The following is a 16,131-nucleotide window of genomic DNA, read 5'->3' as shown; positions in this document are numbered from 1 at the left end:
TGCAGGCCATTTTGCAAAAGATCACGGGGATGTACTTGTGGCAGTGCAGCAAACGGAAAATGCACCGATTTTTGGAAAAGCCCCTTTCACCAGGATCCGGGTGATCAGCTTCTACGCCAGGGGGATTCTAGGGTGGTCAACGCAATTTCAAATTGAATCCTTGCATAATGGAATCATCTTACAGCTTCTGTCTTGGACTTTAAGACGAAGTCGGGGCCATATATATATATATATTCAGGGGTTGCAGCGTCATACGCTTTCTGCGTCGCAGGCCAGCTCTTGATCAAGGTATTTCTGAGAAGGTGAAAGCTTCAAACGATCTCCACATTGCATCGGATTCACCTGCTACTCGGGGAGCCCCCTGTCTTCGCTCACCTTCGATTGTAACGAGTGTGTTACTACCGTTACTCGGGTGACGGTCGAAGGCCATTCGACAGTAGAGGCGCGGCGCTGCCACTTGCGAGACGACATGACCTTGTTTTCGGATGCGGCCCAGCGAGGCTGGCTGCCTGGTGGCCAAGGCAGCGATTTGCAGTGGAGCCGAAATCAACCTCGAATGAGTCGGGAGCGTCGGGCAAAGGTGAGCTAAGACCATCGTCGATGCGCGCCAACGAACAGTCTACATGTACTGATCTCGATACACTACCCCCTCTCATTTCACCAAAGGTCATCATTGCCTATCTCCCGGACTGGGTCCTCACGATCCTACTCGCCGGTGTGCTCGCAATCATCAACAAAGCGCACGGCTTCCGCCGAGAATTCAGCTTGACGGACACTTCCCTTCAGCACACTTACGCCGTGACCGAGCGTGTGCCTGTATGGCTACTGGTCGTCACGACAGTGATCATCCCGATCGTTCTCATCGCATTCATCGGACTGGTGACCTGCCGCTCATTTTGGGACTGTCATGCTGGTTTACTCGGTCTCATTCTCGCGCACGCGCTTACAGTTACGGTATGTTTGTAAGCGACCTGCATCAGTACTTCAGGATAAGCTGACTATATCATGCGTGCTTGTAGGCCACAACAATCATCAAAGTCACAGTTGGCCGTCCCAGACCAGACGTGATCGACCGCTGCCAACCGCCCGGCGAAGCAAGTAACGCATCTCCGTATGGTCTCGTGACGGATGCGATCTGCACCCGTCCCGTGGACAGCAGCATCATCACTGATGGCTTCCGCTCCTTCCCATCGGGGCACTCGAGCACCGCCTTTGCGGGCATGGCCTTCCTGTCGCTCTACTTGGCCGGGAAAGTACGACTATTCGATCACCGCGGCCACGCCGCGTCAGCATGGCTGGTCTTCTTCCCAATGATCGGCGCCACTTTGATCGCCATCTCCAGGTTAGAAGACTACAGGCACCATCCAACTGATGTGATCGCCGGGGGTATTCTCGGCACTATCATCTCCACCACCATCTACCACCTCTACTACCCACCACTGTGGGACAGGCGCTGTCAGAAGCCGTGGGCGCCGCGTATTCCGAGGCAGACACTGCCATCCAACGAGCTTGAAGCGGAGGGGCTCGCGGCTGAGCCCTATCATGAGCACGCGAGTGACTCCGCTGGTGGCGCCCAGTGTGTCACTTCCACCGATGGCTTGCCCACCATATCCCCCCATGGCGCACCGGTGCAGCCGTACAGTCATCCTATTACACCATAGTAGGTCCGATCGATGGACTAGTGTATGAAGACCAAATATATATTGACGATTGATGTTGTAATCACGGACAACGCATTTTCGTCTGGCTTTGGCAGATAATCACAAGTTTCCTACCCTGCAACCCGGAAGCAGAGCCTGCAGCCTTTCGATAACGTATTGCGCGGTGTTGTTCAGTCGATGTCCACAGTATCCCGACGGCAAAGCGATGGGCGAAAGAGCTGGTTCGGGCTGACGTAGACTTCCCTGCGATCCCGCTACTACTGCTACTGCTTCCATAGCCACTACGGCCGCACTATCACCTGTTTGCTTTTGTGTCTCTATCTCCGCCTTTGTTCCTCCATGAAGCATCATAGCCAGCTCCAAGCTAGGAAAGGGAGGAAAGGGGGTCAAATGAATTGCTCGCTTTTGTCCTTGGGAGGGGCGCTTCAGTGAGAGCTGCGAGAACTGACCGTTCGTCATCAGGCATGTCCTGGCGTTGAAGCAGGCTAATCGCCTTGAGCTTGTCCACCTGCGTCATTGCGATCATGCGACCTTCTCCATCTGACAGAGCCGCGATCTCTCTGCGACGCAGTCCCAGCCATCTGATTTTAGACTCCACGCCCTTTCGAACAGACAAGTCAACCATTTTGGCCTGGTCCTCAAGTGAATTGGAGGTATCGTTGTCTGGCTCCATGCCACGTTTCCCGGCAAAGCTCCCACCGTTCTCGTCTCCGTCTCTGTCTCCATCTGTGATATCGACGGTGACATCGTTTGAACGTGAAAGGGCATTGTGCTTGAGAGCGGATCTATAGTTGCGCAAGATGTCGATACCATGCGGGTCCGCGTCGACAAGTGCGAAAATGGGGCATCTGTGAATTACAAAATTTCCGGTCAGACAGCTTTGGCGAGACCGAAAAATGGATATGACTTACCGGGGCAAGTATTCTGTCAATAGGGCTAAGAAATCTGTTGTGGCTTGATCGGGATAGCCTCGACCCTGGTAAGCGAGAACTCAGAACCCAGTCAGTCATGCAGTGAGATTGACGTTGCCTCACAAACTCTTCCTTTCCCTTAACCCTACCAGGGGATACCCACCGTCAGCAGGACACCCTGACCGATTCCTAAACCCAAGCCGGCGGTGATCTTGGATTCGCAGAGGCTCTTGAAGGCTGCTTCCTTTTCCACGGCCAGAATCCACTTGATCTCGCCCAACGCTCGGACGCTCTCGATCATGCTGCTGTCATGGACGATACTTGCTATTCCGTCGTGGCCATCCTCGAACCTTCGCGTCATTCTTATGGGCAGGTTGTGAGCCCTACCTTCCCGATTGTAATGATCCTCAGTGTTGTTCTCGACGTCTGCGACACCAGACAAACTTGGGCTTGGCTCGTCAAATTCAAGCCGGATCCGACCGCTGAAAAGTCCGCGCGGAGAAGCGACGACGCCCAGTGCATTTCTTCGAACACCAAGCAAGCCGCTCAGATTCGTGATGACTCGATTCGCAATGCTCTGCGATCCGAAGAGGGTGACATCGGTGTAAAAGATGTCGCTGTGCGCAGCCGATTGGGCATTGAGAAATGAATCAGCAACGTGACGCCTAGTCATTTAGGATGCAGCTTCTTGCCAAGGACCGCATGTGTTTCTGCATGGGTTTTCAACGGTGATACTTACCGCTGTGTGGTGACCTGGCTACACGAAAGTGCTTCCAAAGCTGCTTTGATGACCGCAAGCCAACGGGCTGAAGCGTTCGTAAGGCATCCGGTCTGTCAGCATTCTATCTCTTGAATCTGGCAATATTCAACTGTACCCAGCGTCGTATATGCAGCTGGAGCTCTTGCAGGAATGGAAATTTCGCGCGCGACTAGTCTCTTGCTACTCTCGCGACTGAAAACCGAGGGAAGCAGGTCGTCAGCTTGCCGCGCCGCGAAATTCTCACCAATGAGTGATCTGACAGCCTCAACGACAGCCTCAACAAGCGCTTCTGTTGGGTGCGGGAATTTTCTCTCAGTTCCACGATCTGCGCGTCGATCGCCTCCGCATCTTCGTCGCTCTGCAAAGTTGCAGATGAGATTAGCCTCTACCTCACGTTGCATCGACGAAGCCCGTCGCGTTCGGTTGAGACCAACATCGAGATTCAGGAGCACATCTTCATCGTCTGTTATGACCGGTGCCTTTTCCGGCCATAAACAGCTGACGTATGGATTGGGATTGTCGTGCTAGGTCCAAAAGAATGAGTAGCATATAGTCAGGTTAGTGATGGAAGCGACAAGGAGAGGGGACGCCACGCAGGGATCGCTAAGATTGAGAACATTCATCTGTCGAGGAAAGTAGCACAAAGGTCCACAATTGCTTACGCACGCCTTCAACCCCTGTGCCGCATATTTTTCGTGAAAATTCGTCTTCATCCGAGTCCATAGGCTCCAGTTGTGAGTCTTCATCGCTGCTTTCTGGGGACGGGTCTAGCTCAGCAGCCAGGTCCGTCACGGCACAATTTTCGCCAACAGTGATCGAGCGTTGTCGCGACAGATGAGGACACAGAGAAGCGCTTTTGGACGTCGCAGAAGACGTCTCGTTTGCTTGTTTCTGACCATCAATCACGAGCAACTGGGCAACAATGTCCTGAAGCGCTTCCTGCAGACCAGCTCGCACTAGCGCACGTGTCTGCTTCAACGTTTCATTGCGAGTGCGAATAGCAGATGAGCCGCTTCGTGCTGGATCTGTTGCTTGCTTGGGCGTGGCTTCTGGAGAAATACTTGCATGTGCCGTAAGCGGACCATGAGACGGGGGTATAGTTGCAAGAGGTGCACCTGGCTCACTGGGAGAGAGGAGGAAATGTCAGTCGCGGACCTCACAGGCTGGTTTGAAAGGGCTGATCGCTACTTGAGGTTGTTTGCAACGGCAGTCGTCAAAGCTAGTGCAGACGGTTCGGAGGTCTGAGAGTATGAATGAATGCCAGCCTCCTTTGCGGCATTCGCATCGAGCGCTGCGCGACCAGAGAGCGAGGATGACCCTTCGCAAGGATGCGGCGACACACGGACCGCACGGGAGACGTGGCAGCTCAGGAAGCTACGAGCCTTGGAATGGATCTTAGCAGGGATGCGGGTGTACGGAGACGTTCTGAGCGACCGGGCTCTGCGGAGATGGCGCAATCTGAGGGGCGCTGATATTTGCGCCTCGTTTGGCCTTTCTCTCAGCATTTTGCAAAGCTCATCAGTTCCTGCTTGAGCGAGTTCCTGCTGAATGCAGATGCCCAAGAGAGAGAGAGAGAGAGAGAGAGAGGTGAGTTGCAGACCATTGAACAGAGGTTCACATAACAGCATACTTGAGCTAGTTCTTTTGGAGCGGCTCCAGTGGGAGATGCACTGACTGACATGAGAGTTTGAGACGTGGCTGGCTGGGGATGACACTGGTGCAGTGTCTCTCTTCTCAGTCTCTTTTGCCCAGCCGCCTCCCCCGCACTTTTCAACCTGAGTGGGGGGGGAGGGGGGTGGCATCCAGCTCGACCAACACTTTTTGCCCGGATGGAGATGGACGAACGCTCCAACCAGCTGAACCCCAGGATGGTATAGAATGCCCATCGTCGACGTATAGATGGCGTACGAGCCACCGCAAGCTGGAGAAGTGACGTACATGACCGGTTGATCCAGCACAAGGCTACTCGCGGCGACAGAGAGGAACACAGCGCACACGTCGCGACCACGTCGAGCCCATCAAACCACGGTTGCGTAGGTCGCACGAGCGCTCGGATCACTCTGTCCATCCATGCACGATCAGTATTGCCAGATCCCACCACGATGGAGGCTAGTCGTGCAGACCTCGTCTCACCCGGTACAGATCCCTCATCGTCGCCGAGGGAGCCCGATCTTCCGTCGATGACGGCCGCTTCAGCATCGTCAGCAGCGCTGACACCACAACAGCCCACAGCGACTGCGCCGCCTGTGACCTGGAACGGCCCAAGTCCGACAGCGTTCAGCGAATTCATCCACTCGCCACGATCTTTCATCCATCCGTCGTTGTCGTCACCAAGAACTGATGCTGCTTCACGAAGCTCGCGGCAAAACAGCCCTGCCCTAGGATCGAACGTCGCGTATCGCCAGCAGGGAACGAAAGGACGTGCATTACTTCGTCATCAGCACAGCTCCATGGGGCATACGCGCAGCGAGTTGGATGTAAGCCCTAATGCGCAACAGCACTCAGGAGGGATGGATCAAGATGCAGGTGTGGGGAATACAGACCAGAGCATGCAGCATGATGTGGCGATGCGATCGTCAGATTCGCAAGAAGGATATCGAAATGGCGGGCCGGCCAATGATGACAGTAGCAGTATGGAAGGCGATGAAGGCGCCAATTCCATTCTTTTCTCGCCAGCAGAGGCCAACTTCATGGCCGAGTCACTGAGCTCGGCGGATAGGATGGACCCTTTCGGGCAGAATGGCTTCGTCGTGCCCGCCAGGCTGCCCCCCCGTCTCGGATTTGGGAGTGGGACACTCGATTGCCAAGGGATGCCCAAAGAGCAACAGCAACGACCGTATTCACACCAGTCGCAGATGCAAGTGCCTCCCCATTCCTCCTCGCACCAACAGTATTCCCCTCCTCACCATCACAGTTTGCAGCAAATAGAGACCAAGTTCGGGGAAGCCTCTACGTCGAAACACCAGCTGACAGGCCGCGATGCCAGCACCTCTTACCCGGGGAACCGATTTTCACCAGCACAAGGACAGCGCTCCCTCGAGTCTTTGCGCGCGCAGTGGGCAGCGACGGCACTGCTTGGCGGTCGATCATCGTGGGACGTGCAGATGCAGTCGCGCGCAGCTGTGTACCAGCCTTCGTGGCCAGCCGGACTACCGGGGAGCAGCTCAGCCGCCAGCATGTCCGGAGACCGAACGCAGCAAAATGGCATGGCCTTCGTTGATCACTTTGGGCCCTCTAGCAGTCTGCGTGATGTGGCAGAAACCCTGCGGAAACAGAAGGGCGGTATAGGTGCGCCGCCAGGCAGCACCATGATTGCGGAAGGGCCCGAGGCCTCTGGGCTTGCAAAATCTGGGAATTCGGATGCTGGCGGTCTCGTGCCGGACGGATTCAATGACATGCCGTTCCAAGCCAATCCGCTAGGTCCTCCGGCAGGCATGACGAACCTGTACAATCCCAATGTCGTCCCATTGAGCGCCGCAGCGCTCGAAGCGCATCAACAAGTCTTCGGCCCGCTCAAAGTACGCAGGCCACAGTCAGGCAGAGGCACCACATCAAGCAAGACACTGGCGACTGGGTATGGCAATAACCCACAATGGCAGATGCAGCAGCTGCATTTCTTGCAGGAGCAGAGGGAACGCGCGTTGCTACGCAAAGAAAGGGCGGAGCAGGAGGCCAGGGACCAGGCGCGCATGGCATCCCTGCAGGGGAATGTCCCTTCCCTCTCGCAGATTAGCCAGGCATTCCCGAGCAATCATCAGTTCCCTGGTGGGCAATCTGGATCAAAGCACGAGGTTCTGCCGACTGTTCCTCGCCTAGTGTCACCAGGCCAGCATTACGATGCCCAGAGGGGTGCAGGACGCAATGGGCAAACTGGCAGCAAGAGCAAGTCTCCGCCCGCTGGTCAAGGGTCGGCGATTGTCTTCAATGCTTCCGGCTGGAAGCCGACAATCTTCAATATCGAGATCGATGCGAGTAGAGCAAAAGACAAGATGCCCGCGCACCTTATGGATCTTTTGCTTACGGATGCGGAGCACAAGAGGCAGCCGCATCTCCAGCGTCTGCGGGAGCAAATCGCCTCGGGCGAGATCGAGGATCCGCAGATCAAAGTGAGAGAAATGGAGGCAGAGAGAGAGTGTGAACGAAAGCGGAAAGAGCCGCATCAGCTGTTAACGGACGCGGAGAAGAAAGCGAACCACATTGCGAGCGAGCAGAAACGCAGGGCAAACATCAAGAAGGGCTATGAGGGTCTCAACGAGCTTGTGCCTGCGTTGCGCGACGCGCTGGATAAAGGTGGTGGGATGGAATCTGGAAACGCGGGCGGGGACGATGGGTCCGACGAATATGATAGCGACGAGGCGGACGTCTCGTGCAAGAAGAAGCCAACCAAAAAACAAGGCGCGGATGAGAAAGCTGAGCCAGGCCGGACAGGCCCGAGGAGCGAGGCGATTGTACTTCATCGGAGTGAGTCCCTTTCCTCGTTCGGGGCATAGCCCCTCTTCTCGTCATCACCGTGCTGACATGAGCTGTCTACCTTGACCCTAGCTCTTGATTATATCCGCGACCAGCTCGAGGCGCATGCACGCCTTTTGGCAAGGCGCAAGCATGCGAGAGCATCGTTGGCCGCCCACTACGGCGTCGACATCCGCGTACCCGCGAAACCTTCCTCCGACTAGCACGCTTCCATCCGTTTTCCGCCATCGCACGTAGCGCTTCCCACGAGACTTCTCTAATCTAACATCATTACGTTGTCTTGGGCTAGTCGCAATAGGTCAATACTTTGGGCTTGAACTGCGCGTTCCTTGTCTCTGCACGATTGCTTCTCAGCCTGCCGAGCCACCTGCATGATATCTCCTCACCACCAGTCAGAATGGTTGACTGTAGAATGCCCTACTCTTGCACTGTCAGCAATAACACACACATACACAAAACCATGAATGCCGCCGACTAGACTTTTGAAGGAGATGGGAAAGGATCGGGGTTAGATAATTATCATTACAGGAAGATCTTGCAGTTTGCGATTGAGTAGAAGGGGAGTTTCCGCATTGTAGGTGCGATCCAGAAGCTGTCTATTCGGTGAAGGTTGGGAAGCATTCTTTCAGCGTCTGGAGTTGGGTGAGGGCGTAGGGCTGAAATGAGCAAGCTGCTTTTGAAGTCGAGCCTATCGCAAGCGACTTACCTTTGAGTGCCGGTCTTGCGCATGCTGGATTAGCTAATAGGTCGCGCGCATTTTCGATCAATCAGCTGCTGGTTGATGTCTTCCTCAAAGAGAGCCTCTAAACTGGAATGCTTACAGCTGGTGACCGGGTCGTCGCTAGAAATGTCTGTCTGCAGGTCATACACTGAATATTCTTGGCCGCCTCGTTCACTTTGAGCTGCGACGTAGGACCTTTCTTGGAATCCTTTGCGTTGCGCTCACGCTTCTGCTGTGCTCTGTTGACCAATTAAACCAGGACGCAGGGGAGGCGGGATATTTACAATGAGCGTTAGTCCAAGAATGGTGAAGCGATGGCTGATTGTTCTGCTTAACGCCGCGTTCGTGAAACTGTTCGACTCACTTTGCTCCGTTACCCATCTTGCTTTCGCTCCGCTCTTGGAACTTCTATGATGTCCAAATATTATGGGTGCCTCTGCCTTCTGGTACTTCGTCCAGTTCCTTTAAGGGAGTATGATACAAAGCGTAGGGGAGGGGGAGGAGATACTCAACCGCTTTAGAAAACTTGCTGTAGGACGACATCTGAAAAGTGTGAGAGGCAGTAAATAATTCTCGGCCGATTCACATCGAGTGAAGGACCGAACATTTCTTTCTCCCAAAAAGAAAGAATTCAAACCCCCAGAAGGCCAGAACCCAGAGATGACATCAATACTTCCGCTTTCTTCAAATTCACGTTTCAGTGACGTTGTTTAATGAGTTCTAAAGTCCTTGTCATCACTCATCTGCCAGGACGTTCCAATCTGGATTTGCCAACATCTAACATTGGTAACTCAACCTTGAATGGCTCGTTCGCAGCTCGTACGGCGAATGGAGAGAGATCGAACCGACCTACGATTGTGACCGCGAGCAGCGCTGCTCACACCTTGGTAAACAGGAATCGCAACATCGATGAGGCAGATCCACCAGAGCAATGCTGAAAACTCACAAGTCTGTGAAGATGATATATACTACAAATGCAAGGGTTTCATGCTGAGACCCTTAGAGATAGACGAAATGATAGCCAATACTTTATTCCATCTCGTTGACATGAGGAGGGCTGTTGTTGAGCACTGTCCGGAGAGTGACCGGTCCGCGCTCGGGGTGCTTGCCTTTGTTCTTTTTTCCCGCCGTGGCAAACCTGCTCGGCTCAAAGATTCGGGTCTCTCTAGAAGAAAGCACAGGCGTATCACCGGACGTAGCCTGACGATAGTGATGATGGCTCTGTTTGGAGCTGCCTCCCACAGCAGCGTGCTCGCTGCGGCGAGATGCCATGGTTGGCAGCGCTGGACCCCCTGGCAGTAGGCTGTGCAGCAGATTGATGCGCTCAGCCTTGTATTCGAGCGCGTCGACAGCCTCGAGCACGTGCGTGCTTGTGATCTTATACCGGTACTCGTGTGGCTCAAGGAGCTTGAGCTCATCCGCCAGACTGCAGTAAATCTCGCGTTGGTGCCAAAAGTCGTCGAGCAATTCTTCGATCACTCGCTGCAGAACATCGAGCTTGCCTCCATCCAATATGAGAGCCGCCTTGGCATTCTTCGGGCCTCCATCAGCAACAGAAGCGTCGATGAAGGCTAACAAGGCCTCCTCTTCTTGCACCATGGCTGTTCTCTTGCGCTCAATCTCTTCCAGTTTCTCTCTCTTTGCGTGCCTGCGTCGCTCGCTCTTTCGGGCCCTGCTACACACTGTGCACTTACGGGGGTCGTGCGAATGATCATCGGCGCCGAAGACACAGCCTGACTGCGTCGCTACGGATCGGAACGTCGCTTCCGCCCGCTCTTGCGCCACCATCGAGATGTCCTCCTCGTCAACGAGTCGAGTTTGAGTTGGTCGAACGGTCTCGTCTGCATCATGCTGAGAGCCCGCGTGAAAGAAGCCTTGTGCACTACCTGCATTGTTCGTCGATTCGCGCTGACCGCTGTGTTCGTCGCGGGAGCGATGCTGCATCTGGCTCTGCTGTGGAAGAAAAGGACTGCGCGATTTGCGCATCGATGCAGACTTCTTGATGGGCGAGCTGGCGACAAGAGGGTTCTCGAACCGGGCTCTGTGCTCTGACGCAATGCGCCCTCCACCATCATCCTCCCGCTCGTCGCCTTCGCTCCCGTATCCTCTGAGCACGGTGCTACGCCTTCCATTTCGCTTGCTGTTTAAATTTTCCACAACATGACCTTCGACGACTCCCCGCAGCTGGCCGAGCTCCGAGGCGATCCTTGCCACGTCGCTGCGGAGCTCCAAGATCTGCTGCTGCAATTCGCTGTCGTCTGCTCGAGAGTGGTTGGACTTTGCTGCAGAAGCAAATGCAAAAGTGGCTGACTTGCGATGCTGTTGCTCTTCCCGGAGCCTTTGGATTTCAGCTTGAGAATGCTGCAGCTGAAAGGTGAGCTCTTGGATCTGGTCGGACAGACCATCGCCCTCGACCATAGATGTCGACGGCTCAGCCATGCGGCTGTCGTGATGAGAATTATCAGATTGGCGATACCGCTGTTGTTGCGAGGACTGAGAAGTGCGCAAAGGCTCGCGCCTGGTCTGCTTCTCAGCCCTCTCGTAGTCCTTGCTCGCGTATCTGATCTCCTCTTGAAAGCCGCTCATTTGCTCATTGATACGGATGACGTTCGCTACCAAGCTCTCCTGTGACACTTCGAGCCCCCTGATTTTGTCGTGCGTTGCGACTAGTTCAGCCTTCATTCCTTCGACATACGTCTCAAGCCGCTGCAGCTGCTCTTCTCTATGGCCGTTCGTGCCCACGTTCTCTCCTACTGGCACGTGCCGCACGCCCACGCGCTCCTTGTCCGGCGAGTTCAGCGCTGATGTCAGTCCGGTCACATCGGGCAGATAGAGACCAGTAGCGGGCGCGCCAGGACCCATGTCCTGCCCACTCGGGAGATAGAAGTGGTTCAAGCGCTTGCCTTGGAGAAGAGGGCTGCCTGCCCACTCCTTTGTCTTGAGTGGATGCTGGTGGTCAACCTTGGTAGCAGCGCTGGACTCTTGACTGCCAGCTACAAAGCCACTGCCCGAGGATGAAGACCGTTCAGCATTTTCGTCTTCAATGCCGCGCAAATCTTTCTTCAGCCCAGCAGCCAGGACTCCGAAGGCGGACCCTGCAGGCGATATTGCGGCTCCGATACTGTGCATAACCTTCCTCCTAGGCGCTGCTCCCGCATCTGATCCACTTCCAGCGTGTGCCTCTGGCCTCACGTCTGCAGCCGCTCTGTGCTGCACAGACTGACGGCTCAAACTGGCACTCGCCGGGCTGGGACTCTCGGGACTCCTGATGATCCGCGAATGGGCAGCGATAGGTACACGCGGAGACGGCCCAGGGCGCAAGAGAGCCTGGATTTGCGCTTTCGCTGGAGCGGAAGTGCCCACAAAGGGGGAGTTGGGATCGTGGTACATTGAGATCTTTGTGTGGTTGCACTCGGAAATTCGCGTCGCCTTTGTTCTCGAGGAGAGAGGATCCTGTACAAGAGATTCAGAATCAGCGCAGCTTCGAATAAAATATGCAAAATGATCTAGCACTGACCTCAGAGCCCTTGGCATCCCTAACGTCCTGCATCATCTCCAATCTCTCGATGATCTCCTCCGTGATCTTCGCTCGCCTGTCGTATGCGACGTACGAGTCGACACTCTCATCGATCGGCGTAGCTCTAAGTGCTTCATGATTGCCTGTAGAGTCAGCCCTGTCTCCAATGAAGCGGGGCGGGTGATGCGAAGAGCAATCTGAGTCTAAATCCGAGTCGTCCGAACCGTCCGAGGCGCGTGGATGCTGTTGCTGCCGCTGATGCGCTCCGCTGGAGAATACATCGCCATTGCGACGCGTGGCGACCTTGCGGGATGCAGGATCTTGCAAATCTTTTGAGGGCGAGGCGAAGTGGGACATGCTGGGTCGTTGTAAGCCGCTTGACGCTAGTTGCATTGTTTGCCTTGAGACTGCAACTGGCGAGATTTGGGGGTATGAGGTACGCTCGGTGGAGTGCTGTGTCATGGCATTGGAACGGGTCAGATGCTGAACATTGCTTCCGAGCGCTGCTGCTCGCCGAGCAGGCGAAGAGTTTGGTCGGTACGTCCCACGTCCGACGCCAGGTATTTCGGTACCGTCTCCCACGTCATCCGAGAAATACTTCTCGCGGTGATGGGTATGCTGGGCACGATGAGAGGCAGCATCGGAAGGCTGTGACGTGCCACTCTGACGCGTATGTGCCAAGTTGAAGTCGCTGCTGAAACGAGCAGCTTGGTTGTAACCCATTCTCTCCTCGAACTTGCGGCGTTCTACCTCCTGCGCTGAGATGGGAATATAGAAAGTCATTCTGGGCGCCAACGACTCGGGCGGCTCTCACGCAGGTTGGTGAGAGAAGCTGCTCGAATACCGCATGCGATCTGAGTGAGCTGTGATGCTGCGGATGCCGATTTCGTCAGCACCGATATGCCCAGGTAAAGGAGGAGGGAAGGCAGAATCGAGAATGCGCACTCGTCGAGATGCGCACCGCGCATCTCTCCTTTGCCTGACGTTCGCGGCCACTCTCTGCGTTGTTTTGGTGGCGCGCCGCCCATCAATACGCGACGCGACCATCACGTGATAACAACTTGGTGAATGCAGCGTTTGGGGCATTTACGAGTATGTACCACATCAACAGCATCGCAGCGGCTTCACATTTTTTTTTTCATTGGTGTAACGGTGCAACTTTTCGCCCGCCTGTGCCGGTGACTTCTGTGGAGAGCATGTGGGTTCGAGCTTGATGAGATCTTCTTTTTCTATCTCTCCGCGTTTCAGTCCTCCAGCCTCATCAAGGCCAAGCGACATTACATAGCTACTACGCCTTTTGCGTCAACAACAGAAGCAGGAAGCGGGCGTCTCCAGCGGCCCCTCTGCACCGCAAACATGAGCACCTCGTACAGAGCATTGCGAGTGCTGTTCCCTCGGCGCGGCCTCGCGCCATTCTGCGCGAGTGTGGCATCAGTATGCCCACTTACGCAAAGGCCGGCTCTTGTTGGTGGCCACTCGCGAATTTTCTCTTCACATGCGACATCTTCTTCCGCTGATGCGGAAACGGCATTGAATCCCTTAACAGCGGCAGGGACAACTGAAGGACGACACGCAGACATCGCCGCAATGACGAAGCTAGCGTTAGGGAAGAGTGCCTTGGAGCATTCTGACGTGCGCATTCGACGCTGTGTAATGTTGATGCGCCTGCCGCACAGCGTAACTCCGGATGATGTGCGAGGAATTGCGCGCTCTGACGTCAATATACTTAACAGAATTAATAAAGGTGCGTCATGTGTGTCGTAAACTGCTGCATCAAACTTATGTTCGTTGAGTATAGCTAATTCGTATTTCCACAGTCCGACTCCTTTACAACCGCCATTTCAAACCTAACGGTAGAGCGATCGTCACACTTGGAACCTATAAAGCTGCGGAATCATTCGCAGAACTAGCTCGCCAGTCCACGGTCGGCGGGGAACCCTTACATGCCAAAGTTGTAAGTCGCATTTCAAGATGGCACGTTAACTTTTCAGGGGGGTGCCGACGTGTGTTTCTCACGCCTTTTTCATGTAGATCACGACACGCGAAGCTGCAGAAATCCTCCTTCCAATGATTGGAGGATCCGACAGACCCGTCGGATTCTTTAATGCAATGCACCTCCGATCGTCGCTTGCATCTGTTCTGTTGAATGAAGGCACTTTTTCAGGTCGCTTAGTTCACATGCGCGGTTTGCCGCAGCGTTGTAATGCGGGGCGCATCGCTCGCTTGCTGGAAAAAGGCGCGTACGCGCTGGATCGGCCTGGCGGTCTAGCCGCTTGGAATCGGTATTTGGATGCGTCGCAGAGAGCTAAGAGAGAAGCATCCAACAAGCAGCGGTGCGTAGACGTTGATGGAACAGAAGGAGATAGGCACTTGGCAACCAGTGGTAAGACAGGGCTGGTCCGACCGGTCATGGAAGTACCGCGCTCGTGAGTGGCTCTTTGGCATTTGCTACCTATAGGTCGATCTGAAACTGACATTCCACTCGACCTCCCCTTCACCCTCTTTCTGTGGTATGTCTATACCCTTTACTGAAGACACCAAGACTCGGCGACGAGATCGTTCTTGATCCGATTTAAGACGGAAAGTGAAGCGCACCGATTCGTGCGACGCTGGCATCGCATCCCGTTCGACCCAGAGCGCTTTGGAGCGACTTACACTGTTGATACTTGCATCTTGCATTGATTATTGATCCTTCATCATGGGGGAAGAAGGCATTTGAGGAGCAGCGTAATCGATACACGGATTTTGATGATCACGGATCATAGGTCTGCCATATACACATTGATCTTCTCTACTCTGAATGATCTCGAAGGAACGTTGGATTTGTGTCAAGTTACGTTTGCTCGGAGGCCAGAATCTGCCCCGTTCTCCTGGTGGTTGTAGGGTTGAACTGGCACCTGACCTTGCTCTACTAGGCTTACGAGTCGCCCTAATGGTTTACCTTATCAACGACACGGAGCTCAGGCCCACGAGCGCGCAGAAGCTGCAGAACGAGGATGCCGGATCAGCGGTCAGTTATATGATACACAGGCCACTTCAGGGCGCTGGCGAGTCGAAGGCCGATCAGCCACATCAGCATTAATAATCAGCGTATCATCAGGAATCAATCACCATGGAATCATGGCTGCGACGGTCGCCGAAACGTAGATCCAGTGGTCCCGAGTTTCAAGGGGCGAAGCTTAAGTGACAAGAGCGCCCATCAAGCGAGCGGTGAGGTGCATTCGAATTTGGATGTCATTTAAAGAAAGGCTGTGATGACTCGAGCCTCGATGACTCGACATTTGCTGGTACAGTATGTATGTATATAAGAGTATACAAAATAAGGCACCACACATGGAAATCAAATTCATCAAATACAGGCGTAATAGGAGCTGTGTCTCATACATTGCACGAACACGATGCCAGAATCACGGGTAACCGCATGGTCATCGGGGTTGCGTCGAGTCCGCAGAGAGTTGAGGCGTGGGAACTTGGAGACTGGAGTCCTCGAAGGGAATGCATACATGCAAAAAGCGCTAGAGGTTGACACAGTTGCCAAACCCTGACCATTGGCCATCCCTGTTTGAAGGCATACCCAGAGTACAGACTGAGCAGCTGTGACCAGCACCCTTAAGCAAAAAAAATTGCCGTCGTATTGTGATTCAAGCTAAAGGCTTCCAAGAGATGCAGACAGCATAACAGCCATTGTCCGCGGGCTGCGAGCTGCGATTTGCGACCATCGTGGACCATCGTATATCGGGCGTAGGTTGTGTAAGATCATCGTGTTCGCTACACTTCGCTGTGACGGTGTGATCTGGTGTGGCATATTGGGCTGTTGTGGAGAGTCAGTACGTGTATGTATGTATTTGCAAATTGAATCTCGTCAGGCACGGATCTCTCAGTTGATGCAGCCCTGCTGGTAGCCCGTCGTTGCACTGACCATCAACACAGAGGCACAGAGCTGTTGTCAGTCTGGCATTTGGCATTGACTTTCGGTAGCTTTATTCATGCTGCGCAACTGCGCCGACGTGGCACTGGGCAGCATGTCACAGAGTCAGGCTTTCAAAGATGCCCCTCAAGTATGCTAACAGACCACGCGGCGCGCAGCTGCT

The 16,131-nt window shown here is 54.4% G+C and overlaps 7 protein-coding genes across 7 annotated transcripts; 3 read left to right on the top strand and 4 right to left on the bottom strand.

The window, feature by feature from the left end:
* The first annotated feature begins 267 nt into the window (after positions 1 to 267).
* K437DRAFT_256795 (acid phosphatase/Vanadium-dependent haloperoxidase) lies at positions 268 to 2,110 on the top strand. Its single transcript, XM_013387544.1, has 4 exons — positions 268 to 580; positions 667 to 954; positions 1,020 to 1,661; positions 1,757 to 2,110. The coding sequence occupies exons 1-3, from the start codon at positions 470 to 472 to the stop codon at positions 1,659 to 1,661; spliced, it is 1,041 nt and encodes a 346-aa protein (XP_013242998.1). The 5' UTR covers positions 268 to 469; the 3' UTR covers positions 1,757 to 2,110.
* K437DRAFT_127023 (DNA topoisomerase IV, alpha subunit) lies at positions 1,711 to 4,217 on the bottom strand. The gene is made up of 9 exons (XM_013387543.1): positions 3,999 to 4,217; positions 3,727 to 3,856; positions 3,593 to 3,621; positions 3,448 to 3,524; positions 3,312 to 3,378; positions 2,736 to 3,189; positions 2,573 to 2,637; positions 2,111 to 2,509; positions 1,711 to 2,025 (listed from the first exon to the last, which is right to left on the bottom strand). Exons 2-9 carry the CDS (start codon positions 3,766 to 3,768, stop codon positions 1,761 to 1,763), a joined length of 1,398 nt encoding a protein of 465 aa, XP_013242997.1. The 5' UTR covers positions 3,769 to 3,856; positions 3,999 to 4,217; the 3' UTR covers positions 1,711 to 1,760.
* On the bottom strand, positions 3,835 to 5,226 carry K437DRAFT_127111 (uncharacterized protein). Its single transcript, XM_013387542.1, has 3 exons — positions 4,963 to 5,226; positions 4,521 to 4,876; positions 3,835 to 4,455 (listed from the first exon to the last, which is right to left on the bottom strand). Exons 1-3 carry the CDS (start codon positions 5,011 to 5,013, stop codon positions 3,936 to 3,938), a joined length of 927 nt encoding a protein of 308 aa, XP_013242996.1. The 5' UTR covers positions 5,014 to 5,226; the 3' UTR covers positions 3,835 to 3,935.
* K437DRAFT_274375 (uncharacterized protein) lies at positions 5,062 to 8,252 on the top strand. Its single transcript, XM_013387541.1, has 2 exons — positions 5,062 to 7,793; positions 7,875 to 8,252. The coding sequence occupies exons 1-2, from the start codon at positions 5,435 to 5,437 to the stop codon at positions 8,003 to 8,005; spliced, it is 2,490 nt and encodes an 829-aa protein (XP_013242995.1). The 5' UTR covers positions 5,062 to 5,434; the 3' UTR covers positions 8,006 to 8,252.
* Positions 8,253 to 8,282: 30 nt separating this feature from the next.
* On the bottom strand, positions 8,283 to 9,029 carry K437DRAFT_256791 (DUF1909-domain-containing protein). The gene is made up of 4 exons (XM_013387540.1): positions 8,888 to 9,029; positions 8,624 to 8,762; positions 8,509 to 8,541; positions 8,283 to 8,434 (listed from the first exon to the last, which is right to left on the bottom strand). Exons 1-4 carry the CDS (start codon positions 8,902 to 8,904, stop codon positions 8,399 to 8,401), a joined length of 225 nt encoding a protein of 74 aa, XP_013242994.1. The 5' UTR covers positions 8,905 to 9,029; the 3' UTR covers positions 8,283 to 8,398.
* Positions 9,030 to 9,276: 247 nt separating this feature from the next.
* On the bottom strand, positions 9,277 to 12,930 carry K437DRAFT_294682 (uncharacterized protein). The gene is made up of 2 exons (XM_013387539.1): positions 12,041 to 12,930; positions 9,277 to 11,976 (listed from the first exon to the last, which is right to left on the bottom strand). Exons 1-2 carry the CDS (start codon positions 12,821 to 12,823, stop codon positions 9,553 to 9,555), a joined length of 3,207 nt encoding a protein of 1,068 aa, XP_013242993.1. The 5' UTR covers positions 12,824 to 12,930; the 3' UTR covers positions 9,277 to 9,552.
* Positions 12,931 to 13,642: 712 nt separating this feature from the next.
* On the top strand, positions 13,643 to 14,971 carry K437DRAFT_126973 (uncharacterized protein). The gene is made up of 4 exons (XM_013387538.1): positions 13,643 to 13,784; positions 13,839 to 13,994; positions 14,072 to 14,466; positions 14,575 to 14,971. Exons 1-4 carry the CDS (start codon positions 13,728 to 13,730, stop codon positions 14,720 to 14,722), a joined length of 756 nt encoding a protein of 251 aa, XP_013242992.1. The 5' UTR covers positions 13,643 to 13,727; the 3' UTR covers positions 14,723 to 14,971.
* Positions 14,972 to 16,131: the final 1,160 nt, after the last annotated feature.

The sequence above is a fragment of the Tilletiaria anomala genome, assembly GCF_000711695.1.
Source record: "Tilletiaria anomala UBC 951 chromosome Unknown K437scaffold_46, whole genome shotgun sequence".
Lineage (NCBI taxonomy): Eukaryota > Fungi > Basidiomycota > Exobasidiomycetes > Georgefischeriales > Tilletiariaceae > Tilletiaria > Tilletiaria anomala.
The sequence above is the reverse complement of the archived record's forward strand: the minus strand, read 5'-3'. Positions and strand labels throughout refer to the sequence as shown.

Coding starts and splice junctions, on each gene's coding strand:
- K437DRAFT_256795 (XM_013387544.1), top strand. CDS start 470: ATGACCTTGTTTTCGGATGCGGCCCAGCGAGGCTGGCTGCCTGGTGGC. Junction 581..666: donor GTCGGGAGCGTCGGGCAAAG/GTGAGCTAAGAC, acceptor ATTTCACCAAAG/GTCATCATTGCCTATCTCCC. Junction 955..1,019: donor CGCACGCGCTTACAGTTACG/GTATGTTTGTAA, acceptor GCGTGCTTGTAG/GCCACAACAATCATCAAAGT.
- K437DRAFT_127023 (XM_013387543.1), bottom strand. CDS start 3,768: ATGTTGGTCTCAACCGAACGCGACGGGCTTCGTCGATGCAAC. Junction 3,379..3,447: donor AGCTGCATATACGACGCTGG/GTACAGTTGAAT, acceptor CGAACGCTTCAG/CCCGTTGGCTTGCGGTCATC. Junction 2,638..2,735: donor GTCAGGGTGTCCTGCTGACG/GTGGGTATCCCC, acceptor CTCGCTTACCAG/GGTCGAGGCTATCCCGATCA.
- K437DRAFT_127111 (XM_013387542.1), bottom strand. CDS start 5,013: ATGTCAGTCAGTGCATCTCCCACTGGAGCCGCTCCAAAAGAACTAGCT. Junction 4,877..4,962: donor CTCCAAAAGAACTAGCTCAA/GTATGCTGTTAT, acceptor ATCTGCATTCAG/CAGGAACTCGCTCAAGCAGG. Junction 4,456..4,520: donor GCCGTTGCAAACAACCTCAA/GTAGCGATCAGC, acceptor CCTCTCTCCCAG/TGAGCCAGGTGCACCTCTTG.
- K437DRAFT_274375 (XM_013387541.1), top strand. CDS start 5,435: ATGGAGGCTAGTCGTGCAGACCTCGTCTCACCCGGTACAGATCCCTCA. Junction 7,794..7,874: donor GGCGATTGTACTTCATCGGA/GTGAGTCCCTTT, acceptor CCTTGACCCTAG/CTCTTGATTATATCCGCGAC.
- K437DRAFT_256791 (XM_013387540.1), bottom strand. Junction 8,542..8,623: donor CGACGACCCGGTCACCAGCT/GTAAGCATTCCA, acceptor GCGACCTATTAG/CTAATCCAGCATGCGCAAGA. Junction 8,435..8,508: donor CGCAAGACCGGCACTCAAAG/GTAAGTCGCTTG, acceptor ACCCAACTCCAG/ACGCTGAAAGAATGCTTCCC.
- K437DRAFT_294682 (XM_013387539.1), bottom strand. CDS start 12,823: ATGACTTTCTATATTCCCATCTCAGCGCAGGAGGTAGAACGCCGCAAG. Junction 11,977..12,040: donor GGGATGCCAAGGGCTCTGAG/GTCAGTGCTAGA, acceptor TCTCTTGTACAG/GATCCTCTCTCCTCGAGAAC.
- K437DRAFT_126973 (XM_013387538.1), top strand. CDS start 13,728: ATGATGTGCGAGGAATTGCGCGCTCTGACGTCAATATACTTAACAGAA. Junction 13,785..13,838: donor ACTTAACAGAATTAATAAAG/GTGCGTCATGTG, acceptor CGTTGAGTATAG/CTAATTCGTATTTCCACAGT. Junction 14,467..14,574: donor GTCATGGAAGTACCGCGCTC/GTGAGTGGCTCT, acceptor CCTTTACTGAAG/ACACCAAGACTCGGCGACGA.